This window comes from Cupressus sempervirens, chromosome 1 (assembly GCF_028749045.1).
Source record: "Cupressus sempervirens isolate cs-2001-9-10 chromosome 1, ASM2874904v1, whole genome shotgun sequence".
NCBI classification, from domain to species: Eukaryota; Viridiplantae; Streptophyta; class Pinopsida; order Cupressales; family Cupressaceae; genus Cupressus; species Cupressus sempervirens.
The window spans coordinates 219,094,086-219,116,542 of record NC_143118.1 but is presented as its reverse complement, the minus strand read 5'-3'; the positions used below and the strand labels follow the sequence as shown (position 1 = coordinate 219,116,542).

Below are 22,457 nucleotides of genomic sequence, written 5' to 3'. Positions count from 1 at the left end.
TCTCCACCGTCTTCATGGTTTTGCAAACTCAGTTGAAGGCCAACACAGATACCCTTACTTAGCCTACTACTCCTCAGTTGCTATTGCAGACTCCGATCTAGCTACTAGAGCCCACTATTGGTATGCTCAGGCTACTATCCTGCTAAGTTCAATTGAGATCGACATCGACCGTCTCCGTCCATACCAGTTCTCATTAGACACTCTTGCTCATCTACTCCCCTCTCGGAAGGAGTTGAACGGGCATGTCAAACTTGACATCTGCAGGCAATATATCAGACGGACCTGGGTGGATCCTCCAGGGGGATTACATCTGAGGATGGCTTTCTACACTGAGCACTTCCTAGATATTCAAGATGGGATTATTGTTTGCCCTAAGTACTTACACAGATATTGGACACATGCCCTGCGTATCTCCCTTAGCTCCTTCAAGGTGGGCTCAAACAGACTTCGGATCCAAGTCGATCACCATATTGCTAGAGAGGATCAGGTGTGCACACTTTGTACCTTAGTTGAGGTAGAATACGAGACTCGTATTCTTTTCAAATGCCCCATATACGACAAAATTAGAGGGAGATTTTACTATCTATTTAGAGATTGCAGATCCCTCTTAGATTTTTTCAGGTACACCGATCAACGTTGCATCGTGCTTTATCTCCATGAGTCCTTGCAACTTCATGATCATACTTTACAGCTTTCATTTCCCAGGAGTCAGGCCCAGACACAACTTATTATGACCACCTGCTCGCCCGTAACTCCAGTTTGGGTTGTGAAGCATCCGTACAGTTTCCCTGATATGGGCCATTCCAAATCTGTGAGACCCCACAGGGGACCTCTTCGCCAGCGACACTCCTCTCATAGCACTAAACTTCATCATAGGGCCTCTGGTAGCCGCACTGATCGATTGTTGTTGGACTTTTTCCCTGCAAGGACGGATGCCTAATCTTTTCCATGATGTCTCCTACTTTCTTCTTCTTCTTCATTTGTTGTACTTGCTCTTTTGTGGTCACCGTTTGGTCCTCTGTTTCTCTGCTATTTTCTTGATGTTAGCTTCTAGTCCCATAGATCCTCATTGTGGTCTTTTGTTGGACATCAATAATATTATCTTATCTTATCTATCTAGAAGACATTGTCATAGTTCATATATGTCACCACATTGATGTTGATTATAGTTGACATCTTGACAAAATCCTTACTTTGGAGGAGTTGTAAAATGCTCTTTTTAAGATGGCCTTGTATAAAAGCCCCGATAGGGATGGACACCCTATGGAATTTTGGAGGGTAATGTGGCAATACATTAAAAATGGTTTTTATTGCTTATATCTGGAAGCCTTTGAAAGAGGCTCTTTGGGTCCATCCATTAATGGTGGCATTATTAAACTTTTGCCTAAAGGAAAAAGGGAAGATTCTATCTTTAGTTGGTGTCTTATCACACTCTTAAACGCCTCTTATAAAATTATTGATATGGCTCTAGCTAATAGAATCAAGTCAATTGTGCAAGAAATTGTACAACCTGAACAAACTAGTTTTATTGTTGGCAGATTTATTCTTGACAGTCTGATTTTAGCCTGGGAAACTTTTGAATGGGCCCAACAAACTACCCAAAATGTTATTCTTATCAAACTTTATTTTGACAAAGCATGTGATAGAATTTGGTGGACCTTTATTTTGAAGATGCTCAAATGGTTGGGGTTTGGTCCTAAACTAGTAGCTCATATTTGAATGTTGTTTCAAGATGCTAATTCAAGGATCATTATTAACAATATGATGACTAATTGCTTTCCTCTATGGAGATCTATCTATCAAGGATGCCCTTTGGCCCCTTATCTATATGTGCTTACAGTTGATGCCTTGGGATATATGTTACAAGGTGCTCGCAACATGAAGCTCACTTTCAACATATCCATTCCGCAAGATAACTTTATTATTAATTCACACAATATTGATGATAGTTTATTATTCTTGCATAATTCAGAAGAAAAAAAAATTGCTGGCACTCTAGATGTTTTCGAATTATATTGTGTTGTTTTTGGTTCAAAGTTTGCTCATGAGTAAACAGAATTCTAATTATTCGTGATGGGCCTCTCCCTCATTGGATACCACAAGAATGGAAGAAGATTAGACATAAAGAAATTATGAGGTATCTTGAGATACCATTTGGTCTTAGAGTTTCTCTCTTTGACATGTAAAAATGGTATCTTAATAGTGACAAAGATAAACTCTTTAATTGGGGTAATAAATTCTTATCCTTGGGTGGAAGAATTCAAGTTGCTGATAAAAAAATTCTAGACACCCATGTTTACCATTCATCTAGTTGGATGCCCTCGAACAAAGGTTATGAGGATTTAATTAAAATTATTAGACGTTTCTTATGGTCTAAATGGGATGGTAGTCAAGGGTTATATGCACCTCTTGGTCTTATTGCATACAAGCTAAGCATAAAGGTGGTGTGGGGTTAATTGATAAAAGGAGTCAAGGGGTTTGTTTTGCAACTTAAGTGGATTGTCAAAGTTATCAAAGGGAATGCATCTTGAAAAATTCTTGTCCAACACAAGATTGAACTTGCTACTATTAAAGGCAAATGGCAAGTTTTGGGTTGGTTAGACAAGATTCTTCATGCTCCATTCTTCTCTATTGAAGCTTCACCTTATCTCCAATCCATCTGGAAGGCATGGCAAAAGGTTTGTCATCTTTTACATTGGAGAGATGCTTCTCTCTAGCATGGTTTCAGCGTTTCCACCTCTTCTATTTGGTGGAACAAACACATCTTGTATCTTGGCCAACATTTGTCCATTGGTTTTCCTCAATCCTCATATTTGGTGTTCAAAAAAGGCATCAATAAGATGGATGATCTTTGGGATTTCAACACTCTTACCTAGTTGTCATGAGACATTATTAGATCCAAATTTAATTTAATTAAGTATAATTCTTGTCTTGTCTTTGTTGAGTCTTTTGTGCCATTGGAGCTATCCATGAAGCTTTGTACCCCAATTCAAGGCATCTTTTCCAAAGACTGGTTATGGCTCTCTACATATCCTTTCTTGTTTTTCCCTTTGAAGAAGGATATATTTGTAGTTGCTTCCTAATCTACCCATAAAAACTCATTTGAACAGTAAATGGAAGTGCGCGTTTAGTGAGAAATTTTGGACCAAACCTAATGCCCACATCTAGAAGTCAAAGATCAATGTTGAAGCACAATTAATAGCATGGAAAATACTACATTACAAGTTGCCAATTGGTGGCAAGTTGAAATGTATTATGGTTCCATCAATTGTCCTTTTTACCATAAACACGAAGATATAAGACATTTTTTGGAGTTGTCAATTTGTCAAGAACTTCGAGCATTCTAATTTTCACCATTTGTCTGCTATTTTGTGTCATAATCTTAATTGGAAAGAAGCCTTACTCAAAATTGAGCTTCAAAACAATGTTATTGCTTAAGGAGTTCGTCAAACTGTTTTATTGCATTGTTGGAAAGCTCGTTGTAAAGCAATATTTAATAAGTCATATGATTCTTAGGATCTTGCATTCTAAAACTTTTCTCTGATAAATTTTATTGGCTTACATCTCTTTTCTCTTAACTACAAGAAAATTCCAAGAAGAGCTTAAAGATGTCATATCAAATCTAATGCATCCAACATCAAGTTTTTCAGCTTATTAGCAATCAGCACTTGAGTGTCCTTCAAGATCTTCAACCTCTTATCCTGATTTCATATAAAAATAGTTATGGATTGTAATATGCCTTTTATACGTATGTTCAACATTATTTGTATGGTATTTTACATCTCCGACTTTAGTTCATGACTCACTTCAACTGATATTATTCTATAAAGTTGTCTGTATTATGAACTGTAAATTCGTCTTCTCTTGCAACTTCCTTTGAACTGCTAGTCTTCCTATTTTAATTTACACTTTTTTTTTCAATATAACTACCACACATTCTATTAGTTTTCAAATCAAAAAGAAACCCAAATAAAAATTCAAATGATCCAAAAAGTAATTTTCTAAATAATAGATTGAGAAAGTGACCTGCAATGATTGCACCTAAGTCTGAAACTGCAGTCCAAAATAATAATAGAGGACAAAAAAGTTAGACTTAACCATCACCTTCATGATCAAACTTAACATAAAAGTTCACATGCCTTCAAAGGTAATTTTAAATCACTCATCTTCTAGATTATTTAATGTGTCATTATTGAGCATCTTTCAACAATATTAAGAAAATTTAATATATATTTTAGAATACTTTTCTTAAACAATTATTTCTATAAAATATATGATACTTAAAACTATTTTCTTTGAGTTTATCATATTCATAGAATTATTGAAAATTAGCAACATTTAAAAATATTATTGAAAAATCTAGATCTAGATATAAACATTTATAACTTGATTGATCAATCACTAAATAAATGAAATTTCAAAACATTATATATATCCATGACTGAGGCATAAATGAAATTTTAAAACATTATATATATCCATAACTAAGTTGCCTCAGAGATAAAAATACAAGTTATTATATTTCAGATATACATTCTACCAGTGCTGTATGTAGAAAAAGTTCAATCCATGTGGAGCATATCATCCACATAACATTATAGCACTAAAGATGGAAAATGTTTTATTGCATTTTAACAGTTGGGGTAGTCATACAATTAAACTTTGGACACTTGACGCAAAATTAAATCTGAACCAGGGTAAAGACCACCTACTTGTGGCCAATTATGTCTGCTGTCACCACTGGTCAGCACTTACTTCTTGTGACAGAATATATAATGTTTGCTACAGGTGATTAAGATTCAGAAGAGATCATTATTACAATAAATACACATAATAACAAAACAGCACTAGTCTTAACTCTATACCAAGCTGTCTGCAATGTCATCAAACACGTCTCCTGGTTTGCTAATCCCTATCTGCTACACATCAAAAACACTTGGTAAGAATAATGGATGGCGTCAAATATACATTGCTGAATGAAACATGAAACTCCAAAATAATAGTTTCCAATACACAAAATTTGATATGGAGTTAAAGTCGTACAAATCAACAGAGAAATACAGTCTTCTTGTATACAATGCATTCAAATTGATGAACAAAGTCCATACAACAGTGAAGGAATATATTTCTGCAGGCCACCTAGCTTCCACATGATATATTGTAGCATTTATAGAGTTTACTAGTGTTACTGAATTGCAAGGTAAAACAAATACTACCTTCCTCTAAAGAATGTTTGGAATCGCAACAGTCAATTAGGCTTCCACCTATTACATTTCAGTCCTCCTAAAATTCACGAGTGTTCTGGAATTGCATGGCAAAACAAACAAGATTTTTCTGTAGGACATGTATTCTGAGAGAAAGGAATGTTTGTAGTTCTTATAGAATTCACTAGTGATATAAAATTGTATGGTAAAACGACAGCTATCTTTTTCTAAGATGCGTGTCCTAAGTAAAAAGAATGTTTGGAATTTCTACAGATCACTTAGCTTTCACATAATACATTGGAGCCCTTGTAAAATTCATGTGTTACTGAACTGCATGGTAGAACAAACACTATCTTTCTCTAGGAAATGTATTCTAAGCAAAAGGAATGTTTGGGATCTCTGCAAATTATTTGACTTCCACATAATACATCATAGCCTTTGTAGAATTCGTGAGTGTTACAGATAAGACATAATAAAACAAACACTACCTTTGTCTAGGACATGTATCTTAAATGAAAGGAATATTTGTAGTTCTTACAGAATTCCCAGTGTTACAGAATTGCATGGTAAAACAAACACTGTCTTTCCCTAGGACATGTATTCTAAGTGAAAGGAATAATTGGAAGCCAAATGATTTACTTCAGTCCTTGTAGAGTTCATGAGTGTTACTGATCTGCAAACACTATCTTTCTCTGGAAAATGTGTCTTAAGAGGAAGAATGTTTGAAATCTCTTAGACCATTTTATTTACATATCCTTTCAGAATTCAAAAGTGTTACTGCACTGAAAAAGGTAAAACAAAGACTATCTTTCCCTGGGAAACGTCTCGAAAACTTCTTAGAAAGAGGCACAGTTTCAGTAACAAGCTAAAACCAGGTCGACAAGAGTGCCAGATTCAAACTTTCCAAGTAATTTCCTTTCTTTGGAAAAACTGCTAAACCTTGCCAAGAAAAATGCTCCTCTAAGTAGTTCAGAGTACTTAGAAAAGGTTCATTAGGCTCATACAAACCAAGTAAACTTGTTCCACTGCAGTACCCTTTCTTGGACATAGTGCTATCCCCCAAGGCCTCAAGTGAGATTGAAAGCGGTTCTTGGGAAGCTACTAAATCTAGATTTTCTTCTTTAGCTGAAAGGAAAATGATATATGAAACGTACAGGAACGATTTAGTTCTAGTGTGGGGTACGTCGGTATGGCGGGACACAGGAACGAGTTTGTGAGGTGGGGTACAATGGACCTTGATTCAGCACTGTAGGGAAATGGCGAGGGGGAGGCAAGAGGATGGTTGGGTAGGGAAGGGTACTGTATACTAGATATATAGAACTTGTAATGCTAGTTACGAAATGATGTTTTGGTATAACATATCAAAATCAAATACTTGAACATTGCAAAATTGCAACACAAACTAGAATCATTGAACATTCAATGTAGTAGCCTAGTACATACCCAATAGTAATATACAAAAATCAAAATTCAAATAGAAATTCAAGTGCTCATGCCAACAATAGTGTGGTTGCGGAATGGCAGACATGGGGATACTGGGGTTCAAAAATCAAAATTCAAATAGACATTCAAGTACTCATTCCAACGACAGTGTGGTTGTAGAATGGCAGACGTTGGCATACTCGGGTTCAAAAATCAAAATTCAAATAGAAATTCAAGTACTCATCCTAGTGACTATGATTGTGGAATGAAGGCCATAGGGGCACGGGGATACTCGGGTACTCAAAGTACCCAGTGCTGGGACAGGAACTTCGAAATTTGGAGGGTTGCAAGCTCCCAGGTTTCACTGTTTAATTCTAAATTTAAATGCACATTAATAATTAAACCCGAGTTCATGGCACAGCATTGATCGATGAATAATATGAATTTGCAAAATTATATTGACAGGCTTTGAGAACCTGCTGAACTCACGAACTTCAACAAACGCTAATACTTCGCCCTAATTAATGTATTGGATACCTCGGCAGGGAGCCCATTAAAACCCTCATTACATAATTTGAACCCAAAAAAGGAAACAGCCCCCATGAAAATCAAGCATCTAAGCTAGTTCATTTCATAGACTTTAAGTACTATAAACTTCCCATCCAAATAAAATTATAGCCAACAAAATATTGTGCCCTACCCAGAACGCATCTTGTTGATCTGATTAAGGGCGGGCTGGAGAATGTTATACAGCACCCACACAAGTGCGGGAGAGATGACCAGCAGGAGCAGAAGTCCCCGGTTATCGCTTCCCGCCGCTTCTGCCGCCAAACTGAGCACCTCATCTGCACGGGCCTCGCCAGGGCCAGAAAACAGGGCAGCGCCACCAGCACCCAAGCCCACGCATGCGACCAGGCCTTTGACATTTCTCATGCGGTTAATCTGGTTGAGCGCCGGCTGCAGAATGTTGTAGATCACCCACCCAATGGCGGGCGCCAAGATAAGCAGCAGCAGAGTCCCGCGGTTATCATTGGCCGCCAAATCCATCACCTGCTGCGCCGCAAAAGCAGAGTCACATGAGCTCAGTGAAGCCATGAATGCAGCCCCCATGGCTGTGGCAGGGTCCACCAGCGGAGCCAAGACCACATGTTCTGATTTTGCTGCAGCAGAGGTTGTAAAGCGCCTGGTTTGTAGAAAAAGGGGCTTTGGGCTCTTGATATTATGAAAGCTCTGAGGTCTGCTGAAATGTGGGGCTCTTGTTAGGGATGACCCTTTGGCTATTGCTACTGCAGTTGCCATCGCCATTCTTTTTTCGCTCTACCCGGGTACAAAATTGAGCTTTGATGGGTAAACAAACTGGTCCTCCGCGGGAGGGTATTTTCTTATATTTTTTCTGATTTTCATTGTCCTTCCTTTCTTTGCTTTGGTGGGGATTTGGGTGGCTGTCTGGATTTCATCCACTGTGTGATTGGCTGTGAGGATAAGATTTCTGGTTACGTGGCATTACTGTTGCCAACTAAGCCTCATCTGCCCAATTGTCTACTCTCTCAGAATTAAGTTGATAGGAGGCGGCTCAGTTAGGGGGAGAGTATGCGTAGCATATGTTTAGTGTAAAATCTGCATTCCTAAGCCATTTCTTAATTGGAGGTGTGCTGGTTTTTATTTGGGTTTGGATGTACTTTTGTGAAAATTTGATATTCATGTTATTAGTCCAGCCTATTTATAGGCTGAGATTTATGTTTTCACCTGATTTTAGGCTATTAATTTGCCTTAAAAGCTGTGCCTTTGCAAAATATTAAACATGATTTCCAATGTTTGAAGTGTCTTTTTTTTTTTGAATTGAAGTGTCTTTTTTTTTTTGAATTTCTTGAAAAGTATTTCTTTTTTCTTATTGGTTGACCCTATTTTTGCTAGGGGTTTAATTAATTTTTCATTTTGAAAATTACAAAAAAATTGTCTAATCAACTAAAAGTTTTTTTTTAAATAAATTTAAGTCTCCATATCTTTATACTTTCTCTTTATATATTATATGCTATATAATATATATAACTAGTAGTATGGAGAAAGGAAAGAACTAAGAATTAAATTATAAAATTTATTATAGAAGTTAATTAAATTTTATAAATGTTATTAAATTTTATTATATACTTTATTTTATATTATATATATATATATATATATATATATATATATATATATATATATATATATATATATATATATATATATATATATATATATATATATATAATCCCTAATCTCTTTCATTATTATAATTTTAAAATGAGATTTAAGTTTAGCATTCAAATTAGTTTTACAAGTAAAGTTAGAGTTTAGTATGGGAATTCAATTAAGATTAGATTTACTATTACGTTAGGTTAGGGTCAATAATAGAATTGCATTTAGAGATAAGCACCACAATATTTACCCATTTAATGTTTATATTGAAAAAAAAGTTTGAGTAATTTTTTATTTTAGTAGATAGTAATGAAATACATATTATTGAAATAGATTGATAGTAAATACGCTAGAATAAATTCATAAATTATGAAGAAAATTTGAAGTCATCATATAAATGAAATTATTTAAGTCAATTGATTTAAAATAATATTGTACCTATTGATTTAAAATAAAAAATATATGTTCAAACAACACTTTCCTCTAATTTTCTCTAATTTTCTATTTCATTATTCTATGTTCTTATATTATAAAAGAATTAAATTTTATTTTAAAACTTATAAAATTAATTTACTTGATTTACTCTTTAATAATTATTAGTTTATATTACTTTATTTTAATTTTCTTCTTATAATTATTTACAATCATTTACTTATGCCAATGTTTGTTCAATCCATTCAAACAATGTTTATTTTTTTACTATTAGGCTGGACTCTTGCTGTAACACAGCTCTTGTTTATCTATTTTTTTATGGAAATAAGTTTTAATGTCTTTGTTTATATATAGTTCATTAGAACATTTTGAGTAAGCATGTATCTATACTACAAGTCACTTTCATCTAAGCAACTATATGTAAAGAGATAAGAGTATCAAATTTTCGTGACCAAATACAAAATGACACAATTCCAACCAAATTATTAATAAGAAGAGTAACACACTAACCATGCTTAGCCATACACAACTCAAACTCACACCCTTCCCTCTAGTGTGGAATACGAAGACAAATTTCGCAAGAGCTTTCTTATACATTTGAAAATTTATCTTGGAGATATTATCACTTAGAACTAGGAGAAAGGGGTGAGGGCAAAAGAGAAGGGAACTCCCTTTTAGATGGATCATCCATAGCTACTTTACAAATAGATAATTAACTAATTGATAATCATCTCCAAGAGTTTTTGGATTCAATTGTGTTTAATATTTTTGACATCCAAACATCAAACACAATTAAATCCAAAAACTCTTGCAAATGATTGTCATGGATTGTAGAAATCTCCTCTTTAATTGATAATGTTAATCAACCATCTCAAGTAGGTGATTGATGTTGCGAAGTTAAGTGTGTAATAAGAGTAGGGGAATTGGACATTGAGAAAACTTAGACAAAAATGGATTGGACTAACCAATAAGATTCAAAGGAGTAGAACCCTCTATAGCATTTGTCAACCTCATGAGAAATCCCTTTAGACAATGACTCGCCATTGAAGGAATGAGAATAAAAGACCTAACATCCTAACAAGAAACATCATCATGACAGGAACAATTCACCAAAGTCAAAAGTGCTAATAGTCAAGTGATCATTGTAGTCATTCCTCCACCATTTAGTCACACCCTTGCATCGAGAGAGTGGATAATCAAAATCAAAATCCCTAATAGCTATCAATCAACTACACAAGAGACCCTCCTAATCAAGTGGTTAAATCCAAGTCCTATCCCACATCATCATAAAGATCTTTGGAGATACCTAGGTCTGCCAAATCCAAGAGAACAAAAACAAGCAACCAATTCTATTATTGATGGCCACTTACCAAGAATCTACCCAAAATTAGGGAGGAAAATTCCAAAGTCAAACCTAAATTGATCTAATGTTGACAAGTCCAAAGGGTGGGTTAAAGGAGATGGATCGAGGCTTAAGTGAGAGATGGTGTTCTTCCCACATCCATAAGCACCATATCACTTTCCTTTGAAAATGTAAAATTCATTATGAAGAAAATCTTTGCACATGGAAATAGCTAAAGCTTGTCATCATTGAAAGCTTCCAAAAATCTTAAACCCAATTAGTAAGTTCAGAAAACAACACAAAATGTAGTTTCGAAGATGAACCAAATGTCGAAAGGAAAATAACCTTTCATGTAATATGGGGGATGTAAGACAAACAAATTTTTTTATGGATTCTTAGAATGATAAGGCTCTCATTTGTCAAAAATATGACTTCACAACAAGACAAATAATCTTTCACAAGCTTGTGTGCAAGGCAACCAAATAGAGTTTGGAAAGATTTATTGGGTCTCCTAATACCAAAAGATCAAATTTTATGACTCAAAATTTTGAAGTTGATGAAAGATCAACCCCACAACTCCCAAGAATTGCCTACATGCAAACATCTAAGTAAAAAGCTATAAAGGATGGAATTCCCAAATCCATAGATGAGACAATCTTGATGAGCAAAAAGAGAAATCGTTATTCTCAAAAGTGAATCAATCAATAATTACAAAGAGAGATTGTCCGTATAAAGGAGATTGAAACCCTAAAAAGGTCTAACCTAGGTCGTATCATAATAATTAATAAAAGAATTAATTATTAGATGCCTAAAGTTTAGCTTAAGCAAACTAGAGTTAATTAGGAAATATATAATTACTCTAACACCCCCCTTAAGATGAACTTAGGGAGTAGCTAAAACCCTAGGAACTACTGTTGAAAGTAAATATGGGTCCTGACAAAAAAGCTTGATGAGGTACCCAAGCACAACCAAATTTTTGAAAAGAGGAGAAACAAAGAAAACCACATAGGAAAAATCATATCCAAAAAGAGATGGAAATAATGCTAAAAAGAACTAGTGAAGGACTAAAGAAGCCTCCAAACCAGGGAATGTCATAGAAGATAGGAATAAAAGATGATCATGAGGAACAACACTGAAGCATGTAGAAGCTACAAAGCTCTATCAAAAGTAATTGTTGATCTGAAGAAGCTCCATTGAAATAGAACTTGACCAAGTAGACAAGACTATAATCTGCATTGAATCAAGAGGCACATAAAGGAAAACAATTGAACTTGAAGATACAGATGGCATAAAACACCCAAGCTTGAAGAGTTAATCAATCGAACATGGAAGGTTGCAACCAAAGTAAGAATAAAAAAAAGAATGTCTATATGGTAAAATGATCCATCTCACTGAAATGCATAGGTACCCAGCCATTGCATCTATCTAGTACATAGGAACAAAAACTGAATACATAGCTCACTCCATTGAACCAAGGAAGCATGAGAAACAACAGAAGAACCCCCCTTATGCAGACAAGGGTGAGGTGACAGGCAACTAGAAAAGTGGGCCAAAAGAACTGCATGTCAAGGAACCACGATCAAGATACAAAAAAGAATATATGTGTGTGTACTGGGGTGATCAATCTCAGACACATCATGAGGCTAATGTCATAAAAGAGAAACTCAATAGACAAAGGAAGATGGCAAACAAAGGCCAAACATCAACCCCCCATGTCACTTTAATCATAGTAGTGCATGTACAATAAGGCATAAGATATAGTGAATCTTAATAATACAATAATCTATACGAGTGTCCTTAGCTGACACTACTTGAATTAGAAGACAAAACAAGCCAAAACAACTAAAATGAAAATACAGATGCAATATGACACTTTATCTCAATGTGTTTGCAAGAACGCATACAAATGATGTCTAAATAAACCAAAAGAGACATAAGGTTGATACAAAAAATAGTACAACCCATGACAAATCATTTAAAACAATGAAACCAATCCTTGAACCTAAAACAACCAAGATATCCACCAAAATGCAAAAATGCAAAAGGGTTAATAGAATGTGTCTAGAGAAGAATCTGAAAAAATAACCAGCATCACTAAAAAGAGCTCAGAAAGACTTTTCCAATGGTATAAAAAAATTCCAAATCAGAGATCGAATGCTCAAGATATGTCTCCCAGAGTGTAAAATTGTACCCCTAAGTTTGACAATAGAAAAAGCTATCAAAAAAGTATGAAAACTTAAAAACACTTGTAACACTCTGACAGGCTCGTAACCAAATTTCTAATGATATCTCATTTTTGGAAAATGGAGTTCGTATGCCCAAGATATGAGCAAAAATGTGAAGGTAGGTCCAAAAGGGCCTTAAGGGGTGATAGGGGTTTTGATGCAATGCTAACGTCAGCAAGTGGCAAGCATAATTTGATGGTTGAGGCAAAAAAAAGCCTAAAAAATGACCATATCGCTGAAAAAATATTCCAGGTGTCACAAAAAGAGATCAAAACCCTAAAAAGGTGTAACCTAGGTTGCATCATAATAAAAAAGAATTAATTATTAGATGTCTCCTATACATAGACCTGGTGGTCAGGGTGGTAACTGACGAGTTGTTAGTGAAGAAGAACACCAAGAGGAAGAACGTCAGGTTGGTGGGGGAGAATAGGGTAATAACAATCAAGGTGGCATTGAGGTATTCATGCCTGTACTACAAGAGATTCATGCTCGGTTGGGACCTTGTATAGAGGAGTGCCAACAGGACAGTGGTCGAGAAGAAGGATCTCATCATGGAGATTTTCACGTCTAAGCATAGAGAGGAGGGGCATGAATGTGAATGTTCTCATACACCATCGGGTGGTCGAAGGCACCATCGGGGTGGTAGGAACCGCAATGATGAGGATTTCATTTGTTTGGATATTATGAAAACTCTTCAATAGCCTAAACCACCATACTACGATGACAAGGGAGGTGGCCTCAGGGCGAAGACTTGGTTATTGGACATGAAACGTTACTTTTCCATGTATCCATATGCAACCAATCTAAGGGCCCGTTGTGCAATTATGCAGTTGAGGGATCACACATCCATTTGGTGGAATATAGAGGGGCAGAAGCTTCAAATCAATATCGTAGATCTCACCTGGGAGATCTTTGAGGAGAGGTTCAGAGAGAGGTTTTTATCCCCTCAGTTCAAAGAGGCTCAAGTTGATGAGTTCTATGAGATTAGACAAGGGAACATGTTAGTGGACTAGTACAAGATCAAATTCTTTGAACTTAGGCAGTATTCATGCTATAATCATGATGAGATACTCCTTGCTCAGCAATTCATCAGAGGAGTTAATGACTCTATCATTAGAGATGTCTATGTCCACCAGCCAAGGACACTTGCACTTGTCATGGAGAAGGCAAGAATTCTTGAGAGCAACATGGCTAGAGGGTTTAGTAGTGTGGGTTCGCAGGGTCAGTTCATAGGGTCAAAGTACACAGCCTGCAAGTTCGGGTGAACCCTTACCTCAAATTAAGTTAGCACGTTTAAAGTGTGGGCACTATAGGTTCAATAAAAAGAGCCATTCACAGTAGTTCCAAGGTGACTAGCAAGGTGGTTGAGGCATTGATACTATGGGAAAAGAGCAAGGGGACCATCAAAGTGGTCAAGCATGACAAAATTACCTAGCTCAGTGTGGATAGCAAGACTCTAGCAAAGGGATTGTCCCCCAACCTAGTAAACCTTAGGGAAGGCACAATTACGGTTATAGTTATGGTAATGGTGCATGCTTCTCTTGTGGTCAACTTGGCCATAGGGTGGCAGGGTATCCTTAGAAGACATCATTGGAACTAAGCAAAGGTGCAATGAGGTCTGAACCTACAGTAGGGGATGTAGGTAGATCCCACAAAGCTTATACGGCAATTGGTGACTATTAGGTAGACCCTCAAGGGTTAGGACATAGAGCTGCGAAGGGCCCTATGGGACCCGAGTGATGCAATCTTGACTACTTGGGAAGATCCTACACGATTGAGAGATTTGTACCCCTATCTTTTTGCAAGCCTCCAGGAGTAAGCTTATGCCTAGTGGGGGAGGATGTAGTGCCTCTCGTGGTTGTAGTCTGTACCTTGTTATATTTTGATTTGAAATATACTTGTACTCTTGTTACTATTTTTGCATTTGAGATGACCTAAGGGTTGGATGTTATACCTTAATTTCAGTATCATAGATGTTAGACTACTATGTTGCTCAATTATCATATTTGCATGATGATGTCATTTTGAGATGAGATTATGTTTTGTGATGATATCTAGTTATCTAGTATTTGGACATATCTTTGATTATGTTAGTTGTGTTGGATTTAATGCTATGGTTATTTACTTCATTCTTATTTCATTATTTTTATGTGAACGTGAGTGGTGTAAATGGATTATTTTAGTATAATTGAATAAATGGTTAAATTAGGTGATTTAATGTGTTTATTGCTTCAGCTATGTTATTATATGCAATTGCACTTAATCATGTGTTTTAGTGTGTAGAATTTATATCCCTAGCAGTGGCACATGGAGTTAGTGATTCAGCCATTCATATTTTATCAATGTTGTCCCTGTATGGTCGACATATCCTTATTTTAATTGATTAATTAAACCTTTTGGTGATTATTAAATCTGAACTCATTTGCATTATGTAATTAGACCAGTGAGTGTGTTTGTGCATTTAGAGGTTCACATTGTTACGAAAGTTAAAGAAATTTCTGTGATTTTTTATTTTCGAGCTTTAAATTTTATTGAATTTAATTTCTAGCAGCTTCACCATGGATGAATTGTTATTTCTAAGAATAGCCTATTTTCATTTGGATCAATTCATGATTAACTAGGTTGGCTAGTCATTTGCCCTAATCAATTATTCTCTCGAAAAGTGAATAAGTATTGAAAGAGGAATTTAATTCCTCACTTCTCCCTTTTGCAAAATACAAAATTGAGAGCTTTTTTGAGAATCTTCTTCTAAAGGATCACATTTCTGTCTGTTGTGAGATTTGCAGGCATGGGATCTTTGCAAGGTCAATCTCATTGGATCCGGCTCAGGGAGACCTTGTTGTGTTGTGATTTTCGGCAATTTCTATGGGGGATTTATTTTATTGTGTTGTTTCATGTTTCAGCCCCTTTTGTTGTCAGGGAGGGCTTTTCATTTTCTTGTTTTAGCTCTATTTCTTTATCTGTTTCTGCTAGTAGTTTGTTTGGAGGCTGAGAACTAGTGTTCCCCTCCATTTTTGTTTGTTGGTTATGCCTGTTTGGTCAGGTATGAACGTTTTTCCAATTTTTGGGATGAGGGTTTAGGATTTTGCACTATTATGCTGATCATTTTTGCATACGATGTTCGAACCCAAATTTTATTGGATTTTTTAGGCTTTTGTGCCCTAAGACCAAGTGGGTTTTGTCATGCCCGAAAATACAAAGAGCAAAAACACACCAACAAAAAAAAATTAAATGATAATTGGATTAAATGTAATATATAAGTATTCAAATGGAATTACTTAACTTCCTCACACTTATGAGAAATTATGAAATTTTAGTACAAATCAAAAGCGAATCTTTTCTTAACATATTTTAATCTTAAATTGTATAACAGTATATCATCATTCTATCAAATGAATCTAGATTAAGTGAATATGATTATCAAACATGAGAATGCCGCAGTGAGGTAAAAATGTCATCACATCTAATATCAAGTAAATGTATGCAAAACTGAAATACGAAAATCTCATATGTAAGCAACATTACTCAATTTTTTTTATCTTCTATTAATCAACCTAGTTCAAGGCTCCGTTGGGAAAGAACCAGTAAGAAAACCCAACATCCTTGCCTCTTCCACAAGAGTTTAAATACATTCTTACATAATATTACAATATATTATGAATTCTCTTCTTGGCCCTTAACAAGGTATCCTTTTCAATATCTTCAATACATCACAATGATCATGGAGAAGATGAAAATTGACTAGGAGACAAATCAAACATATCATGATGAACAAATCAAGCATGCATTCCCATCCCGGTTTGCACAATTGGTTCAACATTGAACCAAACTAGGGAGAAGGTGGATTTTTCCAATAGGAGATGTCGACCACAATACCATAACATAGCCCTTTCAAGGCTAAAATTTTGAAAACTTCTGTTCTTCCACAAATGCCCTTTCGAGGCCAATAATACAAGGATTTTCATTCATTCACTTCTTCAAATTTCACAATTTCAAAACATGGTATGTGATGACAAGTAGGGGCCCATAACACCCTACCCTCTTTCCCTCTTCTTGTCATGAGAAGAGACTCTACACTATCAGGGTCCAACTAAAGCCCTTCCCCCTTACATGGCCACTTCTTCCCTATCCAAGGCTGAGAAATGCCAAAAAAACCCACAAAATCTCTTTGAAAATCAAACAAAAACATGAAGGAAAACCATTCAAGAAAGCATGATTCAAACCCTCCCAAACATACCCAACATACATACAAGCATACCAATGAACAACATAATATTGTAAGCATGAACCAAGCATGAACAACATGAGTAACGTGAACACAATGAGCAAAGGAGATGAAGAACTCCTACCTCCGCAATATGGTTATGGTAAAATGAACAAGTTTGAGAAGAGCTTTTTCTTCCTTTTTCCTTCAATCTTCCTCCTTTTTTATAAAACTAGAGATTGGGTAACAATCAAAACTACTCCAAAAGGGCCTCAAAAAAAAATCCAAACTCAACCACCAAAAAAAGCAATAACTTTCCCCACTCACCTAAAAATCTAGAAGTTTCTAACTCAACCAAACTCGAGGTTAACCTCTAAGTGGAGTTGTGATTATTCAACTCATGATAACAACTTTCAATTTTCACACAAAGGCAAAAATAGACCTTTTGAGTGACCTCAAAAGTCAACAAAAGGGGCTTAGGGGGTGGAAAATGCCCCCAACCCATACCCATACCCCTTGGGTATAAAGATTTCATGATTTAAGGCCTTAGGAATTGATTTGGGACCCAACAATTGCAAAGAATAATTAGGACCATCTAACAACTCCAAAAATGCAAATTAAGTACTAATCCAAATTAGGGGTAACTAAACTCGATTAAGAAACAAATTAGCGAAAAGGTCACTAACTTAGTCTGACTTAAGTCCAAAGGTTACATAGTTAATCCTAGCTAGCATGCTGAAATGCATATGCAAATTCACGAGTGTCAAGTGACACTATAAGAACACAATTATGAAACATTAACATTTACTAATCACGAAAAGATACATTCACACATCTCACAATACAATTAAGATACAAACAACATGGTTTCCACAAATGGCACATAGGGATCAGTTTTGTTTCTTCGTTAGATTCTTCGACTAATAAATATCCTGCACACTCATTGCACACATCAGTAGCTCAAGAAAATCTTGTGCATATATATATATATATATATATATATCAGGGAAATCACATAACTCAGAACATAATGCTTCAATTAATTAACTATTTAATTCATTTCTACTCACATTTAATCATCAGTAATTACATAATCAATATGACATATAACTTATTCATTAATTCAAATTAAGTACGAGAATAATCATTGTTAGGCATGCATATACCTAAACATCATAACATCACCAACAGTGAATATTGAACTATCTAAATGCATAAAATCCTAATCATTGAGGTAACACAATCAATAACATCAGCATTAAGTGAAACACCTTGTATTATTGTTAGTGCAAATTAATGTTCAAACAGTCGAGATAACATAGTAGTTCTCCAATCTTTAAGTATTAAAGCATGGATGTATCTGTTGATCTCAATTTTCATTAGGACATCTAAAACTTACAACATTACTCCATATCCGTTCAAATCTCCTACAACAGATTTGACAGAGAAATTCATGTTTAATAAGTACATGCGAGGAGGGACCTTACATCCTCCCCCACTAGCCTTTGACTTCCTCCTGGAAGTCACACAACTAAAAAGTTCATTTTATGCTAGCCCTTATCTAGACTTATTCCAAGATTTACTCTTATTAAAAGAATAATTACTAATTAACATACATACACAGGGAGATAACATATTTGTCTAATTACCATTGTTAAAAGAGAAGTTCAATCCAAAATTCAGACGTGGTTACATTTTCTAGGGTCAATTATTCCTTAAAACATATCGGTCATATATAAACAACATTCTAATCTCTAATAAAATACTTATAAAGTCTCTAATAATAATAACAAAAACAAGTTATTTCGAATTCCACATACCCACTCATAGAGTAACAGTTGTATGAGATTCCCTCAAATGAGGTTTCATAATAAGCAACTTGTCCCTTTATTCAAGGTTAAACATTGTTACTTTAGAGTTTCCACAACGTACTAATTTCTCGATAGGATACTAAACAACCCATCGCTACACCTGCACCTTTTATCTAGAAGTTCATTTAGTTCACTTATAACCTTTAACCATATTTATCTTGGGGTGCAATCTAGCACTCATAATAGTCAACAAAAATTCATTGCTCTTAATCTCGAAGTCTTGGGAAAGGGTGGGGCATGAATACTCTTACTGATAACCCCCCCCCCAGCGAAACACATCCACTTAATTGTCATGAATCCCTCTGGTAGGCCCATCATATGTCACTTTTGCCAACAACATTTAGAAGAAAGTGCCTCAAAATTTAAATTCAACATCAAGGATGAAACATCCAACGCAAAAGTCTGAAACAAAAGAAGTAAAGAAATAAAGAGTGGCCACAATAGTAAACTTTTAAATCAAGAAATAAAGATAGAACCAAGAGGCAAAATAGAATCATCAATAATACAGTTGGCTAAACAGCCCCACATCACACTATTTGGAAAAAGGAAAGAACATTGAAATACCAATATCTGAAATCAACAATTAAGGAAATAAATCCAATTACTTATGAAATTTACATTACTGACATCATGCGGCCATACCAGCGTCTTGGAAGGCAAGGAGGAATCTTAGGTCTTCCTAATACTTTGGAGGGATCTTGAATAGAAATTAGATGGTGTTCTAACGACCATGTCACTCAAACTCTGATTGATCCCCATACTAACTACAATTTTAAAAAAAACAAAACCGTTATAATTGATAAAATGTTTTAAAACATATTAAACTATCTTTAATTAATTAATCACTAAATCCTAATCGAATCTAAAACTAAAGTTAAAACCTTTGAATTACCAAAATGTTAATCTAATCTGATACCAAAATAAATTAGAAATACCAAAAATAACCACAACTATAACTTTAATTATTCTAAATTCTAATTTAATGAAACTAACCAACAACTTTACTAATACTAAAATTCTAAACTAACATCACTAAATACAACTAATCCCAACTAACACAATATTAAAATTTAAAAAATAATACTAGCTACACTCTAATTAATACTAATCTCAAAATTTAACAATTATTAACTAAAATTCAAACTTCATACATTAAATTTAATACAAAACTACTTAAATAATAATAATAAACTAACAAAAAAAAAACTAACCAAATCTAAATCAACAATCCTACCCACTAACCCTATACTACCCAACTATACCTAACCAAGAACTAAATTCCAAGTGGCCCACTCCACTTGTTTCCCACACAACCCAAGGCCACCCTGTCATCACACGTGATCCAAGATTTACCCCATGACAGAGTGCACCAGGGCAAGGACGTGGGAAAATTCGCAAAAGGGATGAAGTCAAAGTATTCATAAAAGCTCCCCCAGTCTTGGTTGATGGGATGTTCTTTTATCCCTCTCGAACATGTTTTGAAAACATAACTACAACCAATAGCATCCCCTTCGCGAGGTCCAAGGAGGATGTAGTAGGGGTACGTATGCAAAGGAAAAGTGCAAGCTGACCACACCACAAGCAATCTCCTCCAACCAATTGAATTTAGGAGGAAACTTCCAAGTTAGAACCCATTAATAGCTATTAATACAAAACTCCATCCCAGCATATATGGGCACCGGCTACGGTGCAACATGTTTGCACCGAGCCGCTGCCCATCCAAACACCTAGGCTGCCCGCACTGTGATGTCCTATGCTGACAGTACAGTCAGATGCCGTCAGCCAAATATAGTAATTGTGCTGCAAAACATTTTAATTGAAGATATATACTTTGTTTTTATTAACCAAATCTTTTCATAGTTGTAGTTTGATGTGTAAAAATTATGAATTTTTATTAATCAAATCTCTTTATAGTTTTAATTTAATGTGTAAAAATTATGGATAATAATTTTTTATTTCAATATTTTGAATCATGAGTTCAAAAAAAATTTAATTTTTTAATGCAAAATATCTAAAAAAATTTAAAACATTAATTATAAAAGGAAGCAAAGCACCATGTTCCCACTATTAGCATGCTTAGTTTAGAGTAGATATAACTAGATATGAAGTAAAGAGATATATGTGATGAGTTATATAATGTGTGGGAGAAGTTTGATTTATGTGAATTTTTTTTTTAAATAGTTAGTTGTAGATCTTTTTAAAAATATAGGTTCTCACCTATGCCCTACTCCCTCTCATTTTGTTATATAGCATCTCGTATATTGGATCAATAATTTTAATAACATGTGTCCAATAACATTTTTGCTTTTTCTTGTTTCAACTCAAGTTGGTGGCTTGGGATCAATTTGGTATGTCTGTTGATGTGGTAGCAAAGATAAAACTATGATTGTACATCAACTGGTTACAAAATATTCAATTGAAGAGAAAGTGTTGCTATAATCAAGAAGAAAACTAGTTGTGGAGAATCTTGTTATGAATTGTATTAAGAATGAAAGTATTAAGAAATTGTATGATATATTACTCCATGGTGTCATTAATATTCTTGATGAGCATGGGATTGCAACCACATCCATTTAATATACAAAGTAACTCAACAAAGGAATGAAGAAAAATGTGCATGTGAGTCTATATCAATTGATGATGATGAATACTCATCGTCTACTATTAGCTTGAGTAGCGATAGAAGCTCTTGAATGCACATGTCAACTAACACAAAAATTATGAATAGAGAAGTGTTGTGGAATTAATCTTTAGAGCAATATGAAATGAAGCCTAAAATTGGTTCATTTGCAAGAAAAGATAGTGTTCATGCACTTCATTCCAACAACACAAATGTCAAGTAATTACAAATGTCAATTCATCAAGGCCCTTGAATTCATAAGAGTTGGGAAGCTAAGTTACTCATGTTAGACACATGATTCCTCAACATTCTTATCAAATTATTACTCCCTTCTAGACTCAAGGATGGTGGTGGCATAAGCTTGAAGTGACAAATATAATTTGAGCTCCCATTAAGACGAAAGACTCTAATAAACCATAGAGATTTAATAAGTTGGAGCTCTTGTACATCCAATAAGGGTTTAATGGAAAGTGCACTTGATAGATTGGACATAGAAGGACTAGGTCTCTCTCTTGCCCCTTCATTCCCTCTCTCCCTCTTCTTACAAATTATGTTAAGAAAGAAACTCTTAAGGAATTGCATGGTAGATTACTCCATGGTGCCATGAGTATTCTTGATGAACATGGGATTACAATTACATCTATTCAATATACAAAAGAATAGAATAAATGAATGAAATAAGATAACTTGTAAGTCCATATCAATCTGCTAATAACTTGAATAATAATAACAAAAGCTCTTGATTTTACATGTACACTAACGTAACAGTTCAAATAAAAAGTATCAAATGTTGCAAACTTATCTTCATAGCAATGTGAATTGTAAGTTTTTTTTGGCTGTTAAGAATTATTGAAATTGACTTGAATTTAAAAAGATAAAATACCCCCAACATTGGTGGTGGTGGTTTACCTTTCCCAGGGCAAGAGCATCATGGTGTGTTTTTATGCAAAAACAAACGA

At 34.9% G+C, this 22,457-nt stretch overlaps 1 protein-coding gene across 3 annotated transcripts; it reads right to left on the bottom strand.

Annotated features, from left to right (window-relative positions):
* Positions 1-4,595: 4,595 nt before the first annotated feature.
* PSBY (photosystem II BY) lies at positions 4,596-7,975 on the bottom strand. 3 transcript variants are annotated; one of them, XM_089821033.1, is made up of 2 exons: positions 7,327-7,975; positions 4,596-4,919 (listed from the first exon to the last, which is right to left on the bottom strand). In XM_089821033.1, exons 1-2 carry the CDS (start codon positions 7,929-7,931, stop codon positions 4,913-4,915), a joined length of 612 nt encoding a protein of 203 aa, XP_089677159.1. In that variant the 5' UTR covers positions 7,932-7,975; the 3' UTR covers positions 4,596-4,912. The 3 variants fall into 3 exon arrangements, with proteins under 3 accessions (XP_089677159.1, XP_089677168.1, XP_089677175.1); XM_089821042.1 differs by having other exon boundaries at positions 4,596-4,916; XM_089821049.1 differs by lacking the exon at positions 4,596-4,919 and having other exon boundaries at positions 7,323-7,975.
* Positions 7,976-22,457: the final 14,482 nt, after the last annotated feature.

Excerpts from the sequence above, each read along its gene's own strand:
- PSBY (XM_089821033.1), bottom strand. The coding sequence starts at position 7,931 with ATGGCGATGGCAACTGCAGTAGCAATAGCCAAAGGGTCATCCCTAACA.